Here is a 20,024-nt window from a genome sequence, read left to right as displayed (position 1 = left end):
CTCCTTCCCCAACAGTAGAGGGATCCTGCGCTAGCGTCTGCTGCCCTCGAGGGCTCACTCTCCCCAGCTGTACCAAGGGTGCCCGCACTGTCCTGCCTGCCTTCCTTGGGGGAAGGTTGCGAGGCCCGAGGAGATCGGGAAGCCAGGTGGCGGGTGGGGTCCAGACCACCCCCGGCGTCGAAGCGGAGCAGCGGGCCCAGTTCATCCCCAGAGTGGGCGGGACTCCCAGCTGCTGCCCACGCGGGGCTTGGCGGGGTTCGGCGGGGCGCTCCGCGGGGTCCTAGTGAGCGCCGCTGCGCCAGCAAAGCTCCGGGGCCAGGACCGGCGCTCACTCGACCGCGCGGCTCACGGGTGCCCTGTGACCCCATAGCGGAGCTCGCAGCGGCTGCCACCCGGCCCTGCCAGCCATGAGGCATGCGCCTTCCCTGGTCCTTTTCCTCCTGGTCGCCCTTTGCGGGCGCGGTGAGTTCTTTTCGGGGAAGGAGGGAGGGGTGCCTGGGTTGGGCTGAACGGGGCTGGACTGGCCACAGGTGGGAGGGAAGGAAGGGTGCCCTGCGCCCGGGTGAGTGGCCCGAGGTTGTCCCGGCCAGATGGGGGCGTGGGCAGGGCTGAGCCCACTCGCCGAAGCAGCGGGGGCGGGCCTGCGTGGGTGGGTCTGCCAGGTTTGGAGTGGAGGCCGCCTCTTCTCGGAGCCCTTGCGAGGGCCAGGGCCACCCTCCCGAGCGTGTGTCTGTGGGCTGGGCAGCGGGGCTGGATGACACCGGCTTTGCAGGCACCGCGAGTCATCCCCAGTAGTCTGGGAGGCTGAAAGTGCACCGACTCCCACTCCCAACAGGGCCGAGGCTCCTTCCTTGCCTAAGAGGTGACTTTCTTGAAGCGTGGGCTCAGAGGAGCCGGCCACCTGGGCGGTGTAGGCACTTGGGAGTGAATCTGCTGCTCAGCCTTAGAGAGAAGTCTCCTCCAACACAGCTGTGGTAGAGATGGGGAAACTGGGCCAAGAGGGAAGGGGGCTTGCCCAAATCACCAGCCCTGGAATGTTGTGTGCTTTGCGGGTAGATCTCCCAGGAAACACATTTTATTGGCACCACTGCCTCTGGTCACCCACCCAAGGTGTGCCGGGCCTGGACAGCCAGCTTGACTGAGTGCCAGGCTGGTGAAGTCAGGCCTGCCACTCAGGAAGGAGACCCCAGCCCTTCTCCAGGTAGAGTGCAAATATGAGGACTGCCTTCTCAGGGTCTCAGTTTCCCCACCTGAATTCCAAGGGCCCTCCTAGCTCCTACACTCACCCAGGCTCTTCCTCCAAGCCCCAGTCAGCCTAGAGGACCAGGGCTACCTCTTCCTTGGATAGAGACCCACCATAGTGGTGGAAGGAGGTAGGAGTCAGGGAATATATAAGGGGCTAATAGTCTGAGAGGAAGCCATAGCTGGAATTCTAAACTGTGTGAGTGTGTGTCCAGTTTGGGAAAGCATATCCAATCTAAAAATTCATATTGAAAAATATGGAAAGATATCCCCATCATTTTGGAATACAAACTACAGAAAGTAAGTTTGTACTACTCCTATAAAGAAGAGGAGCTCTCACCAAAGATGGTGTCTGCAGGCAGTCCGTGTGTCATGGCTCTGCTACTACTTGCTGGGTGACCCTGTGCCATTTCTTTCACCATCCTGGACCTCAGTTTCTCCATCTGTTCTATGGAGATAATATGCCCTGCCTACATATTTGGAGACTTGGATGTGTGTGAGGGCCAGTTGCAGTGTTTCTTAGGTGTGCTTCTGGGGTGGTCTGTATCACCCTGTACAGATTTCTGGGCCCCACCCTAGGCTCACAGGATCAGAATCTCTGGGAATAAAGCCTAGGAATCCAGGTGATTAATACACATGATTGAAGAAACACTAATAATATGTTATAAGCTCTTTATAAAAGATAAATTCTTTACTTAAAAAAAATCATAGCTGCCTTTTAATAAATATAAATATCATGTTCCCTTCGTCAGTTAAGGACATACACCCCAGTTGAAAAATCACTCTGTCTTTCCAGATGCAGAATCTAATCTTTCCAATAAGATTCTGTTAACTGTTACTTTCTGTAGCTTGTATTCCAAAACAATGGGTGTATCTTTCCATTTTTTCAATATAAATTTTTAGGTTGGATATACCTTTCCAAACTGGACACACACTCACACAGTTTAGAAGTCCAGCTATGGCTTCCTCTCGGATTATTAGCCCCTTTCTGGGAGGGAACAATTTTTCCCAAGAAGGCCTGGAAGACAAAACCCTGGACAGAGGCTGAGGGGGGCCCACTCCTAATCAGAATCATTGAATCGTGACTGACGCCTAGTGGTGGCTTCTCTGTTTAACTGTCAGCCCATGGGCTGGGATGTGACCCCTAACCGTGCTGCAGAAGCTTCCACCCATCCGGGGCCATCTCTGCCATCTGGGGGCAAAAGGCCTGTTACTTGTCTTTTGAGCCCAGCAAGCCTCACAGGCATTCAGTACATTGGAAAATTTAAGCATGTGCTGGGCTCGGCTCCACCGCCCCCTTTTGGGGAGGCAAGTGGGGTGCATTCCAGCCGCCAGTATCCCTGTTGTTTATTCCCACCCTTCACCGACCCTCCCGCCCCCCACCATACACTCACAAGTACAAACACAGGCGCAGTCATGGGCACACACTGCCTGGGACAGCACCATTTCCAGCCCCTGCAGGGCAGTCTCCTTACAGGGAAGCTAATCAGGCACTGAAGAAGGCACAGGGGTCAGGGAATACCTCTGTCGGAAAGAGGCTCCTAGACCTGGCTCCTCCTCTGACTTGCTGGGGGCACTCGAGAAAGTTTCTTCCCCTCTTTGGTCTCAGTTTCCCCAGCTGAGAAACAGGGGGTTGGGCCAGATGGTCTAAGGTTCCGGGAACCTCTAACTCGAGCCCACAGCTGTTGGTCAAGATGGGGAGTCCTTCTGGGTCAGCTGAATGTCTGAGAGGCAGGGCAGGCCCAAAGGTGAGCCACCTGAGCACATCAGGTGGGCTGGGAGCTGGAGCATGAGCCCAACAGCCTACAGAGCAGCCCTGGACTTGGGAGCTCAGTCGGACCAGCCCAGTGGGACTTCAGAGATGTGGGCTCCAGCCTCCCCTAGTATTGCAGGGCTGGGGCATGGGAGCTGCAGATTCTGACCCCAGAGCTGCCTCAGACATGCCAGATGGGCTTGGGCCAGACACACCCCTCTTTATGAAATAAGTCGGTCCAAACAGACATGCTAAAGAAGGGCTGTGGGAGGGACCCAGCTCTAGCCTGGGGCTACAGACTGGCTTCCAGGGTACTCAAGCAGCTGGCCTCTGGGAAAGGGGTCCTGAGTATAAGAGGCAGGGCTCAGAATCTAGGCCAAGCATCCATAGGTCCCCCATCTGGAGAGCCCAGGGCAGCCTGGGGGAGGGGCAGCAGGCAGCAGGTGCACTAGGAGCATCTTTCACAAGGCACTAAATATTGCATCTGCTCCAGATAGGCAGCGAGTTGGAAAGTGGTTGGAGTAGGCAGGGTGGCGGTTCTCCCCACAACCAGGAGTCCAGCCCAGCACCCACCCCTGAGTCCACCTCAGGCCTGCCTAATTGGGTTGGTCTGTGCTCTGGGCCCTCTGGCCCTACCCACAGAGGGAGGGGTTTGGTGCAACTAGGTGAAATGGCCCTTGCGGGAAGATGTAATTGACTCCTGAGCCTGGCGAGCCAGGCAGCCCCTCGCCAGCATCCCCACCCCCACCTCTCCAGCTCGCCGTATTCCCTGATCCTCCCACCTGCTTCCCTGTCCCAGCACTGTTTCCTCTGCTCACTCTCATCTCTTTTCCTGCTCCCAGGCTTGCCTCCTCAGATGTCCTTGATTCTCCTCAGTCTCCCTTTTTCCAAGCCACTTCCTCTCTGTTTTACACATTCTCCCTGAAGCCACCAGAGTACACAAGCTCAAGTCCCTGAACCTCACCTTTACTCCCAGACATGTGAGGGAGATGACATAAAGACCCAAACACCACTTTGCAAGAGATCGGGGGTGTGCAGAGGGGCAGATCTGAGGCTATGGAAGCTCAGGGGGGCTCCCTGCAGGAGGCGGCATTTAGGCTGGGTCTTGAATGTGGCTCTGAGCTAAGACCTCTCCTGGAAACTCCAGACGATGAGCCAGCTGCCAGTTGGACCCCTCCGTTTGGTGTCTCAGAGGGACCTTACACTCTGTAGGTCTAAGTCTGAACCTGGAAAATCCCCCCTGCCCCGTCTCAGCTCTGTTTCTTCTTAGGGAAAGCACCACCTCATACCCATTTCTGCACCCAAACTCACATGTGAGTAATGGGGCTGTTCCCCTGCACTGTAAGTGCTCTGGTGGCAGGAACCATTTCTGGCTTTTGCTTGCTATTATCCTCAAAATGTAGTAAAGTACCTGGCACAAGACAGACCCTCAGATAATTCATAACTGGTGGGCTGGGGGCAATCCTGGCAGAAGAAAGAGTGTGTTCAAAGAAGTGAGACAAGCTGGGTGTGGTGGTGCACACCTATAGTCCCAGCTACTAAGGAGGCTGAGGTGGGAGGATCCTTTGAATCCAGGAAGAATTGCTTGAAACCAGCCTGGGCAACATAGCAAGACCCTGTCTCTAAAAGAAAGAAAAAAAAAAGGAAGTGAGACAGTGAAGGTCACAGGGGGAAAGGCAAACAGTAGGCTACGGCCAGAAGAGAGAGTATCTGAGTATCTGGGGTAGAGGTAGAAAGGTGGGAGAAAATCAGATTGAGAAAGATAAGCCAGTGTCAGCAGGGAAAGGGCCTTGAAAGCTGGGCCAAAACATTTGATTTTTAAATCCACCTACAGCTCTGAGAGTTGTGGGAAGTGCCCTAGACCAGTTTGCTGTAGAAAGACCACTCTGGCAATGTATGGTACATGGATAACAGGGGCAGACTGGGGGTAGAGAGACCAGAAGGAGGGCAGGGGTGGGGAGGTGGGGACATGGCTGTAGCATTAGAGATAAGGAGGACAGACTGAAGGACTTGGAAGGTAAAAGATAGGACTAGGGTTAGGCATGGCGGCTCACACCTGTAATCCCAGCACTTTGAGAGGCCAGTGTGGGCGGATCACCTGAAGCCAGGAGTTCTAGAGCAGCCTGGCCAACATGGTGAAACCCCGTCTCTACTAAAACACAAAACTTAGCCGGATGGGGTGGCGTAGGCCTGTAATCCCAGCTACTCTGGAGGCTGAGACAGGAGAATTGCTTAAACTCAGGCGGCAGAGGTTGCAGTGAGCCAAGATCACACCACTGCACTCCAGCCTGAGCGACAGAGTGAGACTCTGTCTCAAAAAAAAAAAAAAAAAAAAAAAAGGCAGGACTAAATGGCCACTTCGATGAACCAAGGGAGAGGTCAAGAAGAGACACCCAATTTTTGTGCCAGATATGTAGAGTGTGGGATACCATTCATTGCTAGAAGGAAGAGGAGGAGGAAGAGGTATGGCATGGGAGGAGACAGTGGAGCTCTGTGTTGAGTGTACTTAATGTGAAGTCCCCAAGGAGAGACAGGCCTGCCAACACCTTCGCTGCTTCAGCCAGCCCTAAGGGCACCTGTGTTCCCTCTCAGCTCTCCCCTTCGCTGCCACGGGCTGCAGTGGGGGTCAGGTGCACAAGGGCCCAGCAGGTCTGACTGTGTGTTTTCGCAGGGGACTGCCGCATGGCCAATGCAGAGGAAAAGCTGATGGACGACCTTCTGAACAAAACCCGTTACAATAACCTGATCCGCCCAGCCACCAGCTCCTCACAGCTCATCTCCATCAAGCTGCAGCTCTCCCTGGCCCAGCTTATCAGCGTGGTAGGTGCAGAGGGCAGCTGTGGCTCAGGCTCAGGTGGAGAGGCTGCTCATGCCCAAGCCCCAGGTGATCATTGGCCAGAGGAATGAAACTACTATAGTTGACTTAGACTTACCAGTACACGTCGGGGAGGCTGCAGAGGGGTCCATGAAGTTCATAGGTGTCCAATATTTAATGAAGGCATGGTTTTGTTATAACAAAGAAGAAATGAGGGTAAGAGTGGAGTGACATTGGGTAGGCAGCCAATGGGCCTGCCATAGACTCTGCTCAGCTGGGTCTCCAGTGTGACCATAAGCTTCTATTCCTTGTCCTCACAGCCTCACCCTATTCTCTCCCCTAGCCTGCTCAGATAACCTTATATGCTTCCTACTTGTTGGGAGAAATAAGAACCAGACTGGGGGAACTGATGGATACAGAGGCCCAGGTGTAGGGGCAGGACCAGAGGCAGTGCAGTACCTATAGAGCCGGGTGGGTGAGGGTCTGGACGGTGGGCGTGGCTGCTGCAGGCATGGAAAGGAGGAGTGGTACTGTTGTCAGGTTCTCCATATGTGGATGTGGGGCAGAGGCGGGGGTGCTGAGAGAGGAGGTGCCTGGGAATTTCTCTTCTCTCTGCTGCCTCTGAGTTGAAGATGTCAGAGGGAACCATGGCCTATTGTAAACCTTCCCATGTCCCCATCCACAGGGCTAGAACCCCGTCCCTGGAAGCAGCTCTGGGGGATCATTCACAAGGGGAGAGTGCAGGGCGCTGTATCCAGCCAGGGGAAAGAGATCACTAAGGGGGCTGACCCTCCTCTGGCCAGGTGGCTGCCTTCTGAAATGCCAGACTCTCTCTCTCACACGGTTGGCCCACACACACCCAGCCTGTCAGACCTACAGCCCTCAGGAAGCTTTTGGCTAAATTAATGACTGGCTCCATCTCCTGGGAGGACACACAGCCCCAGGATGGGGAGGGCTGTAGAGCTGTGTACTCTCTGCCCCTCTCCCTCCATAGTCAGACCGGAAAGGAGGGCTTTCAGCCAGGCTTGCTCAGGCTGGTGTCTGAGTGTTATTGTCCAGTCCAGTGTTTCTTGCTTAATGAGGTGAGCCCAGCTGCTGCTGTTCAGCTGCCGCCCTAGTGAGGGTGAACAAGCGGGAGGCTCTGCCGCACTTCCAGACTCAGGCTGCCTGGTCAGATCTGCTCTGCAGGCCCTATAGGGTGATAGAGGCTACCAGAAGGAGGAAGGGATGCAACTACCAGCCCCCAGGCATGCAAGTTGTATTTCTGAAAGCTTATGTATACAGTAAATATTAGGTTGTGGGTTGCCAGGCCAGGAGAGGGTATTTTCCTCCTATTTTTCAGGGTTTATTTATTTGAGGAGGGAGGGTTATAGGTACAACCAGTTTAAAGATGGAAATCTTTAGAGAACATGTAGGGATTTAGTGCTGGGTAGGGCAAACAGGCTTGTCAAAGCACCTGTTTTGTAATTGACTTCTGAGTCTGGCGAGCCAGGCGCTCCCTCACCAGCATCCCCACCCTCACCTCTCTAGCCCTCCTTATTCCCTGACCCTTCCACCTGCTCCCCTGCTCCAGCACTGTTTCCTCTGCTCACTCTCATCTCTTTTCCTGCTCCTTGGCTTGCCTGTTTCCAGGTCCTTGACTCTCCTCTGAGTCTCCCTATTTCCAAGCCATTTCCCCTGTACTTGACACTTTCTCCTAGAAAACACCAGCGTACATAAGCTCAAGTCCCTGAACCTCACCTTTACTCCCAGACATGTGAGGGAAATGACATAAAGACCCAAATACCACTTGGCAAGAGATCAGGGGTATACAGGGGGCAGATCTGAGGCTATGGAAGCTCAGGGGGTAAGTTTAAACCCAAATATATCAGTAACTACATTAAATGTAAATGGCCTAAATATTCTAATCAAAATGAGACAATTGCCATGCATTCTTCTTCTCCCTTCTCCTTCCCCACCAACAGCTTGGAATGTGGAATTTATAGTTGGAGCTCCAACAGTTATTTTGGTCCATTCTTACAAGGGTCACACTGTAGGTATAGTGGAGAAGAAAGTAGGAAAGAATCTGGGTACCTATCAGAACTTTGTAGAGCAGAACTGCCATATATGTCTAAAGTGTTAACATGAGAGGGACAGGAATTTCTACTTTATTTAAGCCTGTGTTACTCTGGATCACTGTTACTGGCAGCCAAACCCTATCTTACTGGTAATCTTATATAGTTGTAGGTTCCTTGGAGAAATGTCTCCCAAAATGACATCAGTATGCTGGAAGTTATCTTGATGAAGGAGAGGCAGCAAAAATAGTACAGACTGAGAACACAAGACTTATCCAAAGTACTAAAGAAGGCCAGGGGGCTGGAGTACAGAACAGAGGGACATAAAGAGGTGAAGTGTGGCTGGGAAACCTGGCAAGGCCCTGTAGACCCTGTGAAGGAGCAAGATTTTTATTCTGTAAGTGAAGGAAGCCAAAAAAGTAATCTAAATAGGGATAAAATTGAGGGAGGAAATGACAGGAACTTTGGAAGGTTTATTCTGGCTGCATAGGAAGAAGAGATGTGTGTGTGTGTGTGTGTGTGTGGTGGCGGTGTACAGAATGAACATAGACCAGTTAGGAGGGTCTTACATGGTCCAGGTGAGACGTGGATGATGGTGGCCTGGCTTATTATGGTAGGATTCATGTATTAACTCAGAAAAGATTTATGGAGTATCCAACATGTCACATACTCTTCTAGCTGCCTTATTTCCTCATAGCCACTAGATTCTAGTGGGAGGTGGCAGACAATACACAGATAGATAGATAGATGGTGTTTAGGTATGAGAAATGCTATGGAAAAAAAATAAGAAGACTGGTGATGTGGCTTGCACCTGTAATGCCAGCACTTTGGGAGGCTGAGATGTGTGGATCACTTTAGCTCAGGAATTTGAGACCAGCCTGGGCATCATGATGAATCCCCATCTCCACAAAAAATTTTTAAAATTTAGCCAGGTATGGTGGCCTGTGCCTGTGGTCTGAGCTACTCAGGAGCCTGAGGTGGGCGGATCACTTGAGCCTGGGAGGTGGAGGTTGCAGTGAGCAAAGATCACGCCACTGCCCTCCAGCCTGGGTGACAGAGTGAGACCCTGTCTCAAGAAAAACGCACACACACACACACACACACACACACACACACACACACGAAAGAAAAATAAGGCAGGGCAGGGACAGAGATGCTATTTTATGTAGGTCAGGGAAGACTTCTCGGATAGGATGACATTTCTGAGAACAGAAGAAAGTGTGGAAGCATCCCGGTGGGTTTCCAGGAAAAGGAAACATTGTGTGGGAGCAAAGAGGCAGTGCAGTGGAAATGGAATGAGCAAATGGCAGAGTGTTGAGATAAGAGGTCATAGAACTAATGGGATGAGGGGTGGTGGGGAGGCAGATCATTAGCACCTTGTAGACTCTAAGCAGAACTTTGGTTTTTACTTTGAATGAGATGCAGCAGCAGAGCAATTAGTCGAAGGGATTGAGATTGTAAAGGGATCACCCTGGTTACCATGTAGAGAATAGACTAAAGGCAGGCCAGGGCAGAGCAGGAAGCCCAGTTAGGGAACTACTGCAGTAGTCTAAGTGACAGATGATGGTGGCGGTGGAGAGAAGCAGACAAATATGAGATGCTTTAGGAGATATAACTTACAAGACTTAAGTTTTTGTCTTAAGTGATGGATGGATCAGAGAGCAAAGTGTCAGAGACAATGTCCACGCTTCTGGCTTGTGGAACTGAATGGCTAGGGGTGCCATTCACTGAGACAATGAAGCCAAAGGAGGATCAGGTTTTAGGGAAGATCATGAGCTTTGTGTCAAACATGCTGAGTGTGACATACCTTTGGGCCATACAAGAGATGTTGGTGCTGAGTGTGACATACCTTTGGGCCATCCAAGAGATGTTGGGGTGGCAGTTGGTCACATGGGCCTGGAGCTCACAGCCTTTTGCACAATAAAGTGAAATCCATTTGTGAGGCTCCCCCTTCCTGGTTAACTGATAGCCCTGTTTCCCTCCCCAGAATGAGCGAGAGCAGATCATGACCACCAATGTCTGGCTGAAACAGGTAAGTGCCCTGAAGGGCCCCTAGCCCAAGAGATCTTTTCTTGAGGGCTGCCCTTTGGTGGCAGTGGACCTACAAGTGACAGGGCCTTGCCTGTCTGTCCAGGAATGGACTGATTACCGCCTGACCTGGAACAGCTCCCGCTACGAGGGTGTGAACATCCTGAGGATCCCCGCCAAGCGCATCTGGTTGCCTGACATCGTGCTTTACAACAAGTGAGTGGCAGGGTTGGTGGAGGCCTGGTGACAGCCAGGCCAGGGCAGCAGGCCCAGCCCTAAGAGTCATCCAGGCCTGAGCCCAACCCTGAGCCCCATCTCTGCTTTACCCAGCCTTCCAGGCCATCAAGCTAGAAGAGAAACAGAGGTGAGCAGAGCCCTCAGTTACAGATGGGGAGTTCGAGGCTGAGGGAGGGGAGGGGCCTTGTCTGATTCACTGAAGCACAGCTGGGACCAGAGCAGTGTCCTGACCTCAAGCCCAGTGCCCTTTCTGTGCTCCATACTATCCTTTCGAGCCTCTCTTGCTTTGCCAGTGTTGGTGTTGGTACCACTGACTTACTATGCATAGATATCTTAGGCAGGTGGAGGAAGCCCAAGAGACTCTCCCTGAGTCATGATTATACCAGCAGTAGCATGTAATGGCTAAGAGTGTGTGGTCTGGGGTCAGACAGACCTGAGTTCAAATCTCAGCTGTCCTGCTTACAACTTTTCTGACCTTGAAGAAGTCACTTAACCTCTCTGGGCCTTGGCTTTCCCATCTGTAGAATGGGGATAATAATAAAACCTGCCTCACTGGACTACTGAGAGGCTTAAATGAGCTATTCCATGGGAAGCCTTAAGAGTGCTTGACGGACCGGGCATGGTGGCTCACGCCTGTAATCCCAGGACTTTGGGAGGCTGAAGCGGGTGGATCACCTGAGATCAGGAGTTCGAGACTAGCCTGATCCACATGGAGAAACCCCATCTCTACCAAAAATACAAAATTAGCCGGGCATGGTGGTGCATGCCTATAATCCCAGCTACTCGGGAGGCTGAGACAGGAGAATTGCTTGAACCTGGGAGGTGGAGGTTGCGGTGAGCCAATGTCACACTATTGCACTCCAGCCTGGGCAACAGAGTAAGAGTCCGTCTCAAAAAAAAAAAAAAAAAAAAAAAAAAGAATGCTTTGGTGCTTTGATGGTAGGGCTCTCTCCATGACATAGTTGCCAACAAAAGCAGGCCCCTTTCAGTGAGGGCCTGGGGGACTGGAAGGGTGGAAGGATGACTAGTGGGAAATAATCCCAAAGGGCTCTTCAGTGAGTTCTGAGAACAGGCCAGGCCTTGTGTATGGGTTTCACGATGTTCTTCATGCCCTGACCCTGCCCAGTGCTGACGGGACCTATGAGGTGTCTGTCTACACCAACTTGGTAGTCCGGTCCAACGGCAGTGTCCTGTGGCTGCCCCCTGCCATCTACAAGAGCGCCTGCAAGATTGAGGTGAAGTACTTTCCCTTCGACCAGCAGAACTGCACCCTCAAGTTCCGCTCCTGGACCTATGACCACACAGAGATAGACATGGTCCTCATGACACCCACAGCCAGCATGGATGACTTTACTCCCAGTGGTGAGTGGGACATAGTGGCCCTCCCAGGGAGAAGGACAGTGAACCCACAGGACCCCAGCTATGTGGACGTGACTTACGACTTCATCATCAAGCGCAAGCCTCTGTTCTACACCATCAACCTCATCATCCCCTGCGTGCTCATCACCTCGCTGGCCATCCTCGTCTTCTACCTGCCGTCCGACTGCGGCGAGAAGATGACGCTGTGCATCTCTGTGCTGCTGGCGCTCACAGTCTTCCTGCTGCTCATCTCCAAGATCGTGCCACCCACCTCCCTCGATGTGCCTCTCATTGGCAAGTACCTCATGTTCACCATGGTGCTGGTCACCTTCTCCATCGTCACCAGCGTCTGTGTGCTCAATGTGCACCACCGCTCACCCAGCACCCACACGATGGCACCCTGGGTCAAGCGCTGCTTCCTGCACAAGCTGCCTACCTTCCTCTTCATGAAGCGCCCTGGCCCTGACAGCAGCCTGGCCAGAGCCTTCCCGCCCAGCAAGTCACACGTGACCAAGCCCAAGGCCACCACCACCTCCACCAGCCCCTCCAAACTCTATGGGAACTCCATGTACTTTGTGAACCCTGCCTCTGCAGCTCCCAAGTCTCCAGCCGGCTCCAGGGATTTCTGGCTGCGGTCCTCTGGGAGGTTCCGACAGGATGTGCAGGAGGCATTAGAAGGTGTCAGCTTCATCACCCAGCACATGAAGAATGACAATGAAGACCAGAGTGTAAGTTGCTAGCCAGCCCCTGCCCACCTGCCCAACAGAAAGGGCTCAGATAGTAGCACCAGCTTCCCACTTCCTGCAGTTAATTCACAGGAGACAAGAACTCTCAAACTCTGAATAAGGAATCCAAAATTGAAATGAGTTTGTATTAAATATTATAGCTTCATGCATCCGGGGAGAGGAAGGAAGTGCCAGTGATTTTGTTTGTTTGTTTTTTTTAGGTGTCCCAGAAGCAAACCCTAAGATGGGGACTTGGGTACAGGTGGTTTACTTGGGATGTGATCCCGGGAAGCACAGTGAGGAAGGAGGGAAAGTGAGACAGGGAAAGGAGAATGAATGAGCAGGATACTGCCATGGGTGCCCGGGACTCAGTACCCTTGCAGACCCTCTGAGGACCCGTGGGAACAAGCCTCAGGATCACCCCCCTGGAAGGAGGCTGAGGTATTTACCCAGCAGCCCCCATTCCCTAAAGGATGAGGGTAGCCCCAGGACATTAACTCCCCTGCGCTTCCAGGTAATGCCAGCCTGCCAGAGAAAGCGCCCCTGGTGCTGGAGAAAGCCCTGAGGCAGAGGAGAGAGGAAATGCAGGCACCAGAAACGGAAGGCTGGGAAGTGACTCTGCAGGCTTTAGGGAACACAGGTGGGCTGGGGTACCAACCGCATCTGCCCTATCCTCTTCAGACTTGCAAAGAAGCCATTCAAGCACTTATAGCTTTCAGGGCTTTAGGAACGTCAGTAAATATACTATGACTACCACGGTAATGAATTAATCAATTGTGCTAACTAGAATTACAGATTTTTTATTTTATTTATTTATTTTTTTATTTGAGACAGAGTTTTGCTCTTGTTGCCCAGGCTGGAGTGCAGTGGCACAATCTCGGCTCACTACAACCTCTGCCTCCCAGGTTCAAGTGCTTCTCCTGCCTCAGCCTCCCAAGTAGCTGGAATTACAGGTGCTGGCTATTACACCTGGTTAATTTTTGTATTTTTAATAGAGATAGGGTTTCACCATATTGGCCAGGCTGGTCTTGAACTCCTGACTTCAGGTGATCCGCCCACCTCAGCCTCCCAAAGTGCTGGGATTAGAGGCATGAGCCACCGAACCTGACCTAGAATTACAGATTTTTTAAAAAGAGGTTTACTTTACTTTCACAGGACAAAGCAATGAGTGCTGGAGTCTGGGTATTTCACATGACTCCTTTGAATAAATAACACTTCTAAGGACAATGTCATAGTAACAACACAGAATGTGGTGGTGACAGAAATTTTCACACCCATTTCCATACCAGGAGGGAGAACAAGTTTCATACTCTTGTGAATGTTCTCATATCAACACCTTCAGATCAGATTTTTTGGGCAGGTTTTTACTATACAACATGGTGTCTACCCCTATGCAGCTGCATGGACAAAAATGGACATCTCCTCGTTCTTATCTTTTCAAGATTGCTTTCCACTCACTGCATTCTCAAGGAGAAGCACCAGCATTCCATTAGTTAGCCCACAGAGAAAAGAGCAGGAACAGCTCCAGAATCACACTGTGCCAAGAAAAGAAGAGAAATGCAAACAAATGGAATATAGGACATGAGATATTCTTCTGGTGTAGTTCTTGGACCAGCAGCACTGGCATCACCTGAGAGGTTATCAGAAATGCAGAGTCTCAGGCCCCAGTCCAAACCTGCTGGCTCCAAACCTGCATTTTAACCAGGTCCCCAGGAGATTCCCAGGCCCATTGCAGTTTGAGAAGCACAGCTTTATAGGATTCTCAGATTTCACTTTCTAAAACGTTAATTTGATCATGCTATTACTTAGGTTAAACCATTCCGTAGGTCAGCATCACCTAATTCATTGGTTCCCAACATTAATATGCAGCCTGGGGCCCTGCTGGCTAAGTGAGAACCACATGGGCTATGCTGTAGGACCACCCTTTCTTGACTGAACCAGGATCTCTCAGGGAGGCATATTGGAGCCTGCATTTTTAACCAATTCCTAGTGGTTCATGTGCACATTCTAGATTGAGAAGTACTGGTCTCCTGCGTCCCTGGCTGAGCCGGCACCCACCCTGAACTCCCTTCTAAAGACCTCACCACCCCCTTGGCACTCACGTACCTTCTGCTCTTTCTAGCTCAATTAATTATAAGCCTCTTAAGGGAAGGAGCCAGGCAGGACCACTGTTATTATAATGTGTTCATTAAGCTCCAGCCACACATCAGGTGCTCTGCCAGGAACTGACATACATTACTGCTAACCCTCCCTGGAATCCTGTGAAGTGGCTTTTAGTAGAACCCCCATTTTACAATAAGGAAGCTTTCAAAGCAAAGCTCAGAGAGGTTCACTGACTTGACCAGTGGCACACAGCTGGCCCAGGGCAGTGCCAGGCTCTGTACCCAGATCTACCTGACATCCTTAAACTCCCTTGCCCTTCCTAGTTTCTTGCCCTGCACTGAGCACATGGCCGGCTTATTGGTTGATTGACTTTCTCATGGATAGTTGGAGAAAAGAGGCTTTCTTCCCTTCCAGAGCATGCCTGCCCCTAAACCAGCCCATGCTGCTTCTCATCTTCAGTACTTTCACCCACCCTGGTGATTAACTGGTCACTATAAATAGCACAAAAATATTAAAAGGGGGGAAAGCATGTGCGCGCACACACATACGCACACGCACACCGCTTGAAATTAGGGCTGTTAAAAAGAAACCCAGGAAAGCCAAGGAGTGCTCTGTGGAGAGAGCTGTGCTGTGCCTGCTGAGTCTTGGGGACAGGTGCCAGTCATGCTTGGTTGCAGGTGTTGGGGTTGGCTTGACACAGGATTATCCTGCACATTAGATACACCGTTGACAGGGCCCTGACAAATTGGGTCACTGACGTCAGCATGCCCGTTGCTGCCCACATTTCCAACTCCAGAGCCTCTGCTGATTTCCCAAGCCTTCTGATCCAGCCCGTCTCTGCCAGGGAATGAATGCAGTGTGAGCCAGCCAGTCCAGGGGTGTGAAAGCAGGCATAGGGGAGGGAGGCCAGGATCCTGGGCACACGGGCGTTTCTCTGGGCTCTCCCCCAGTGCAAAGGAGACAGGACCGATCTGTGGTGGCCCCTCTGGAGGCCAGCCAGGTCTCTGCCAACCTTATACCCTGCAGCAGGGTCTAAGAAGACCACAGAGACCTGGATGATGCAGCAGGAGGAGGCTGGGTCTTAATTACAGGGAACAGACGCTGCTGTGAACAGACTTGAACAAATTAAACAGTAGGATTTCCAGGTGTTCTGTAAGCCCCCGTTTCCCTGCTCCCACTGAACTAGGTGAGAGCCACCTAGTTCTTTCTTTAGCTAGAACCAGCTCAGGCAGTGAGTTTGGGGTAAAAGTGAGAAGATGGGGCTTCAAGATCCTCAGGCCCTATCTCCTATTTATAACCAGATTTTGTTTTCAAATCACAGTATGTGGTATTAACAAGTCCTCACATTCCTAACTTTTCTGTATAGCCCAAGTTCCCAGTGGCCTTAAAGTGCTGTGGGGGACAGGCAGGGGTGGAGGTGGAGAACAGCCAGAGAGGCTCAGAGCTGCCCAGCTGACAGGCCAGTCTGGGACTCAGAACTTGCCCCACTAGTACGCAGTTCCACACCTGTGGCCTGTGGAGTCCCTGGCCAGATAGGAAGGGCCTGACTTGGGGAAAGGAGGGACCCCAGTACTTGGCACCTGTGACCAGACCTTCTCTCTGCCTGCAGGTCGTTGAGGACTGGAAGTACGTGGCTATGGTGGTAGACCGGCTGTTCCTGTGGGTGTTCGTGTTTGTGTGCGTACTGGGCACTGTTGGGCTCTTCCTACCGCCCCTCTTCCAGACCCACACAGCTTCGGAAGGGCCCTACGCTGCCCAGCGTGACTGAGGGCCCCCTGGGTTGTGGGATGACAGGATGTGAGTGGCCGGGTGAGCAGTTTGCTGCTTCCTTCTGGGTTGTGGCTGATGAGGCCCTAAATAAATTGGACCACTGGCCATCAACCCCATCAAACCAGCCACAGCCATGGAAGAGGCAAGGATGGGGGCCTGGACTGTCCTCTCTGAATGCCTTGGAGGGATCCCAGGAAGCCCCAGCAGGAGGGAGCTTCAGACAGTTCAATTCTGGCCTGTCTTCCTTCCCTGCACCGGGCAATGGGGATAAAGATGATATCATAGCAGCACCTACTATGCGCCAGCCATGGTGCCGGCCTGCCTCTCCATCGCCATCTCTCTCCACTTCCCCTTGTACAGTCCCTCACACACTTCTAGTTTCTTCCCAGCTCAGAGGCCTGGCATTTGCCATATCATCTTTTTTTTTTTTCTCTTTTTTTTAATGGAGTCGTGCTCTATCGCCCAGGCTGGAGTGCAATGGCGCGATCTCGGCTCACTGCAACCTCCACCTCCCAGGTTCAAGTGATTCTCCTGCCTCAGCCTCCCAAGTAGCTGGGATTACAGGGAGCTACCACCACGCCCAGATAATTTTTATATTTTTGTTGGCCAGGCTGGTTTCGAACTCCTGACCTCAAATGATCCACCTGCCTCGGCCTCCCAAAGTGCTAGGATTACAAGTGTGAGCCACTATGCCTGGCCTTCCCTATCTTCTACTTGAGCCTTCTTCCTCTTCCCCCAGGCTTCCCAAGCTCTTTCCACAGCCACATCAGTCAGGGCATGGCTCCAATCTATTCTTTGCTTCAATGTCACCTCCTCTGAGAGGCCTTCCCTAACCACCCAATCATTCTAAAGCAGCCTCCCTATGATCACATTACCCTGCCTCCTTCCTCAAGCACTCCTTGGTACCTGCCACTTTTATCTGGTGGCATATATGTCATCCACAACTCACCCACTGGAGTGTGAGCTCCATGAGAACAGGGACCTGCTCCTTCACATTCATGGTGGCATCCCCAGGGCCTAGGACGAGCCTGGCACACAGTAGGTGCTCAATAAATGTTTGCTGAATGAATGAATGGCTCCTACCCCTCCTTCAGATCCAAATGCCCCTCCTCTGAGCAGCCATCCCGAGTTTCCCCATCTGAAAGGCATGGCTTGCTCCTCCATGACTCTACGGCGCTGGTCATTTTGCAGTTCTCTATCATGGCTGGGTTCAGGTCTGTCTCCCACACCGATGCTCTGATTCACTCCTCACACATATTATCTTTTGCACAGTGCCTGGCATGTAGTAGGCATTCAAAATATTGGTGGAATGGAGGAGGGCGTTCTAAAAAATTCTATTTTAAAAATTACTATACAATAAAATTGACGTTTAAATATATAGTTCTAGGAATTGTAACACGTGTACAGATAACCACCATCACAATCAGGACACAGGAAAGATCTGTCATCCAAAACAACTCCCTGCTGCTATTCCTTTAGACTCCTGACTCCCTGCACTCCTAGCCCCTGGCAACCACATATCTTTTCTCCATCACTACAGTTGGGTCTTTTCAAGAATGCCATTTAAATGGAATCATACAGTAGTGACCTTTGGAGACCGGCTTCTTTCATTCAGCATAGTGCCTTCAAGATTCAATCAAGCTGGGGTTTTTTGTACTGCTGAGGAATGTTCAGTTGTATGATGTTGACGCATGTTTAGGCTGTTTCCAGTTTTTGGCAATTATGAATACAACTGATATAAAGATTCACATATAGGATTGTGTATGAATAAAAGTTTTCATTTATTTAAACACTCAGGAGGGTGATTGCTAGGTTATATGGTAAGTGTATATTTAACTTTATATGAAACTGTTGAGGCCAGGCATGGTGGCTCACGCCTGTAATCCCAACACTTTGGGAGGCTGAGGCGGCGAATCACCTAAGGTCAGGAGTTCAAGACCAGGTTGGCCAACATGGTAAAACCCCGTCTCTACTAAAAATACAAAAATCAGCCAGGCATGGTGGTGTGTGTCTGTAATCCCAGCTCCTCGGGAGGCTGAGGCAGGAGAATCGCTTGAACCTGGGAGGCAGAGGCTGCAGTGAGTCAAGATTGTGCCACTGTACTCCAGCCTGGGTGACAGAGCGAGACTCTGCCAAAAAAAAAATAAATAAAATAATAATAATAATAACATGAATGAAAAAAAGAGAAAGAAACTGTCAAACTGTTTTCTGGAGTGGCTGTACAATTTTGCAATCCCACCAAAGTATGAGAGATCCAGTTTTTCAGCAACTGGATTCCACCCTGGTTTTAATTTGCATGTCCCTGATGGCTAGTGATTTGAACATCTTCCATGTGCTTTTTTTTTTTTTTTTTTTTTTGTCTTCTGTATACCTCTTTGGTGAAGAGTCTGTTTACCTCTTGCTCATTTAAAAAATTAATTGTTCGTTTCCTTACCATTGAGACTTATTTTTAGAAAACTTTATTGAGGTATAATTTACATACCATAAAATCCACCCATTTTAAGTGTACAATTCAATGAATTTTCATACATTTATCACCAGAATCCAGTTTTAGAACATCTGCATCACCCAATAAGATCCTTCATATGCATCTATACTTACCGTTGAGTTTTGAGAGTTCCTTATACATTCTGGATACAAGACCTTTGTTGGATATATGACTTACAGTATTGTCCCAATGGGGGACATTTGCCAAGAGATGAGAATGCTATAACTGGGGGCCTGAGAGGTGGGTCCCAATTCTTACAAACATCTTCCATTCCACAAACTGTCTCCTTTTGTTTGGTTTTAATATGGGTAAGCAGCACATTCTGGAAACAATAAAGGCAATTCACCATCTGAACGCCAGGAGGAGAGTTTATGACAGAACTTCCTCCTGCGATAAAGGGATGTCAAAGAAGCCAACATCAAGGCACCACCCCCATCCCTGGTGGGTGGTCAGAGAGGGCAGGAGGCTCCAGGGCACACTGCCTAGCCAATCAGTGCACATTCTTAGGGTTGCAGATGGTGGTGGGGAAGGGGACAGAGGGGTTCTGTGGGGGACTAGGGTGGGAACCCCAATGCCCTCTCAGATTGCTCCATCAGAAGAGCAAATGAGGCCAGACACAGTGGCTCATGCCTGTAATCCCAGCACTTTGGGAGGCCAAGGCAGGAGAAGCGCTGAGCCCGGGAGTTCCAGACCAGTCTGGGCAACCACAGGGAGAAGACCCTCTCCACAAAAATAAAAAATTAACCAGACGCGGTGGTGCCTGCCTGTGGTCCCAGCTGCTTCAGAGGTTGAGGTGGGAGGGTCGCTTGAGTCGGGGATGTGGGGACTACAATGAGCTGAGATGGAGCCACCGCACTGCAGCCTTGGTGACAGGGTGAGACCTTGTCTCAGAAGAAGAAGAAGAAAAAGAACAAATGAAGCCTCATTTTAAATTCTGTCTTATCTTTCTTTAGTTTTGTTGGGAGAAAAGCTGTGTTGGGAGAGAAGCTGAGGCAGGGCTTGGAACATGTCCTGGGTCCAGGGTAAAACCCCTCATGGCCTTTGAAACGTGTCTAGACTTGCCAGCTCCTTGCTTCTAGCACTCCCATTATCTTAAGTAGCCATATGTTTCAAAGAAAAATGCCAAACCATCACAGTTGTAGTTCATTCGCTTCATATATCACTTCCTTTCAACTCCCACATCCTCACCACCTGTTTCTTTGATCATCAATAAATAGCATGGGCTCCCTGCGCTCAGGGCCTTCCCAGCCTCCATACTAGGGTTGGCCCCCTGGTCCCACTTTCTCTCTTGCCTTTTCTCATTCCTTTGACTCCGCTGGACTTCGTTGCCCCCACGGCCTGGTGTTGGGTCCGATCACCCCAACAAATTTTCATTAAGGAACAAGCCAAACATAATCTAAAGTTAAGAGCAGTATAACCTCCAGGTACCATCACCCTGCCTAGACAATTA

At 51.0% G+C, this 20,024-nt stretch overlaps 1 protein-coding gene and 1 pseudogene across 2 annotated transcripts; both read left to right on the top strand.

The window, feature by feature from the left end:
* CHRNB4 (cholinergic receptor nicotinic beta 4 subunit) lies at positions 1-17,880 on the top strand. Of its 2 annotated transcripts, XM_008015701.3 has the most exons (6): positions 2-462; positions 5,667-5,815; positions 9,852-9,896; positions 9,999-10,108; positions 11,256-12,216; positions 15,926-17,880. In XM_008015701.3, exons 1-6 carry the CDS (start codon positions 408-410, stop codon positions 16,082-16,084), a joined length of 1,479 nt encoding a protein of 492 aa, XP_008013892.3. In that variant the 5' UTR covers positions 2-407; the 3' UTR covers positions 16,085-17,880. The 2 variants fall into 2 exon arrangements, with proteins under 2 accessions (XP_008013893.3, XP_008013892.3); XM_008015702.3 differs by lacking the exon at positions 5,667-5,815 and having other exon boundaries at positions 1-462.
* Positions 2,937-5,195, top strand: LOC140710351 (uncharacterized; annotated as a pseudogene).
* Positions 17,881-20,024: the final 2,144 nt, after the last annotated feature.

The sequence above is a fragment of the Chlorocebus sabaeus genome, chromosome 26 (assembly GCF_047675955.1).
Source record: "Chlorocebus sabaeus isolate Y175 chromosome 26, mChlSab1.0.hap1, whole genome shotgun sequence".
Taxonomy (NCBI): domain Eukaryota; kingdom Metazoa; phylum Chordata; class Mammalia; order Primates; family Cercopithecidae; genus Chlorocebus; species Chlorocebus sabaeus.
Note: the sequence above shows the minus strand (reverse complement) of the source record. Positions and strands in the feature narration are given on the sequence as shown.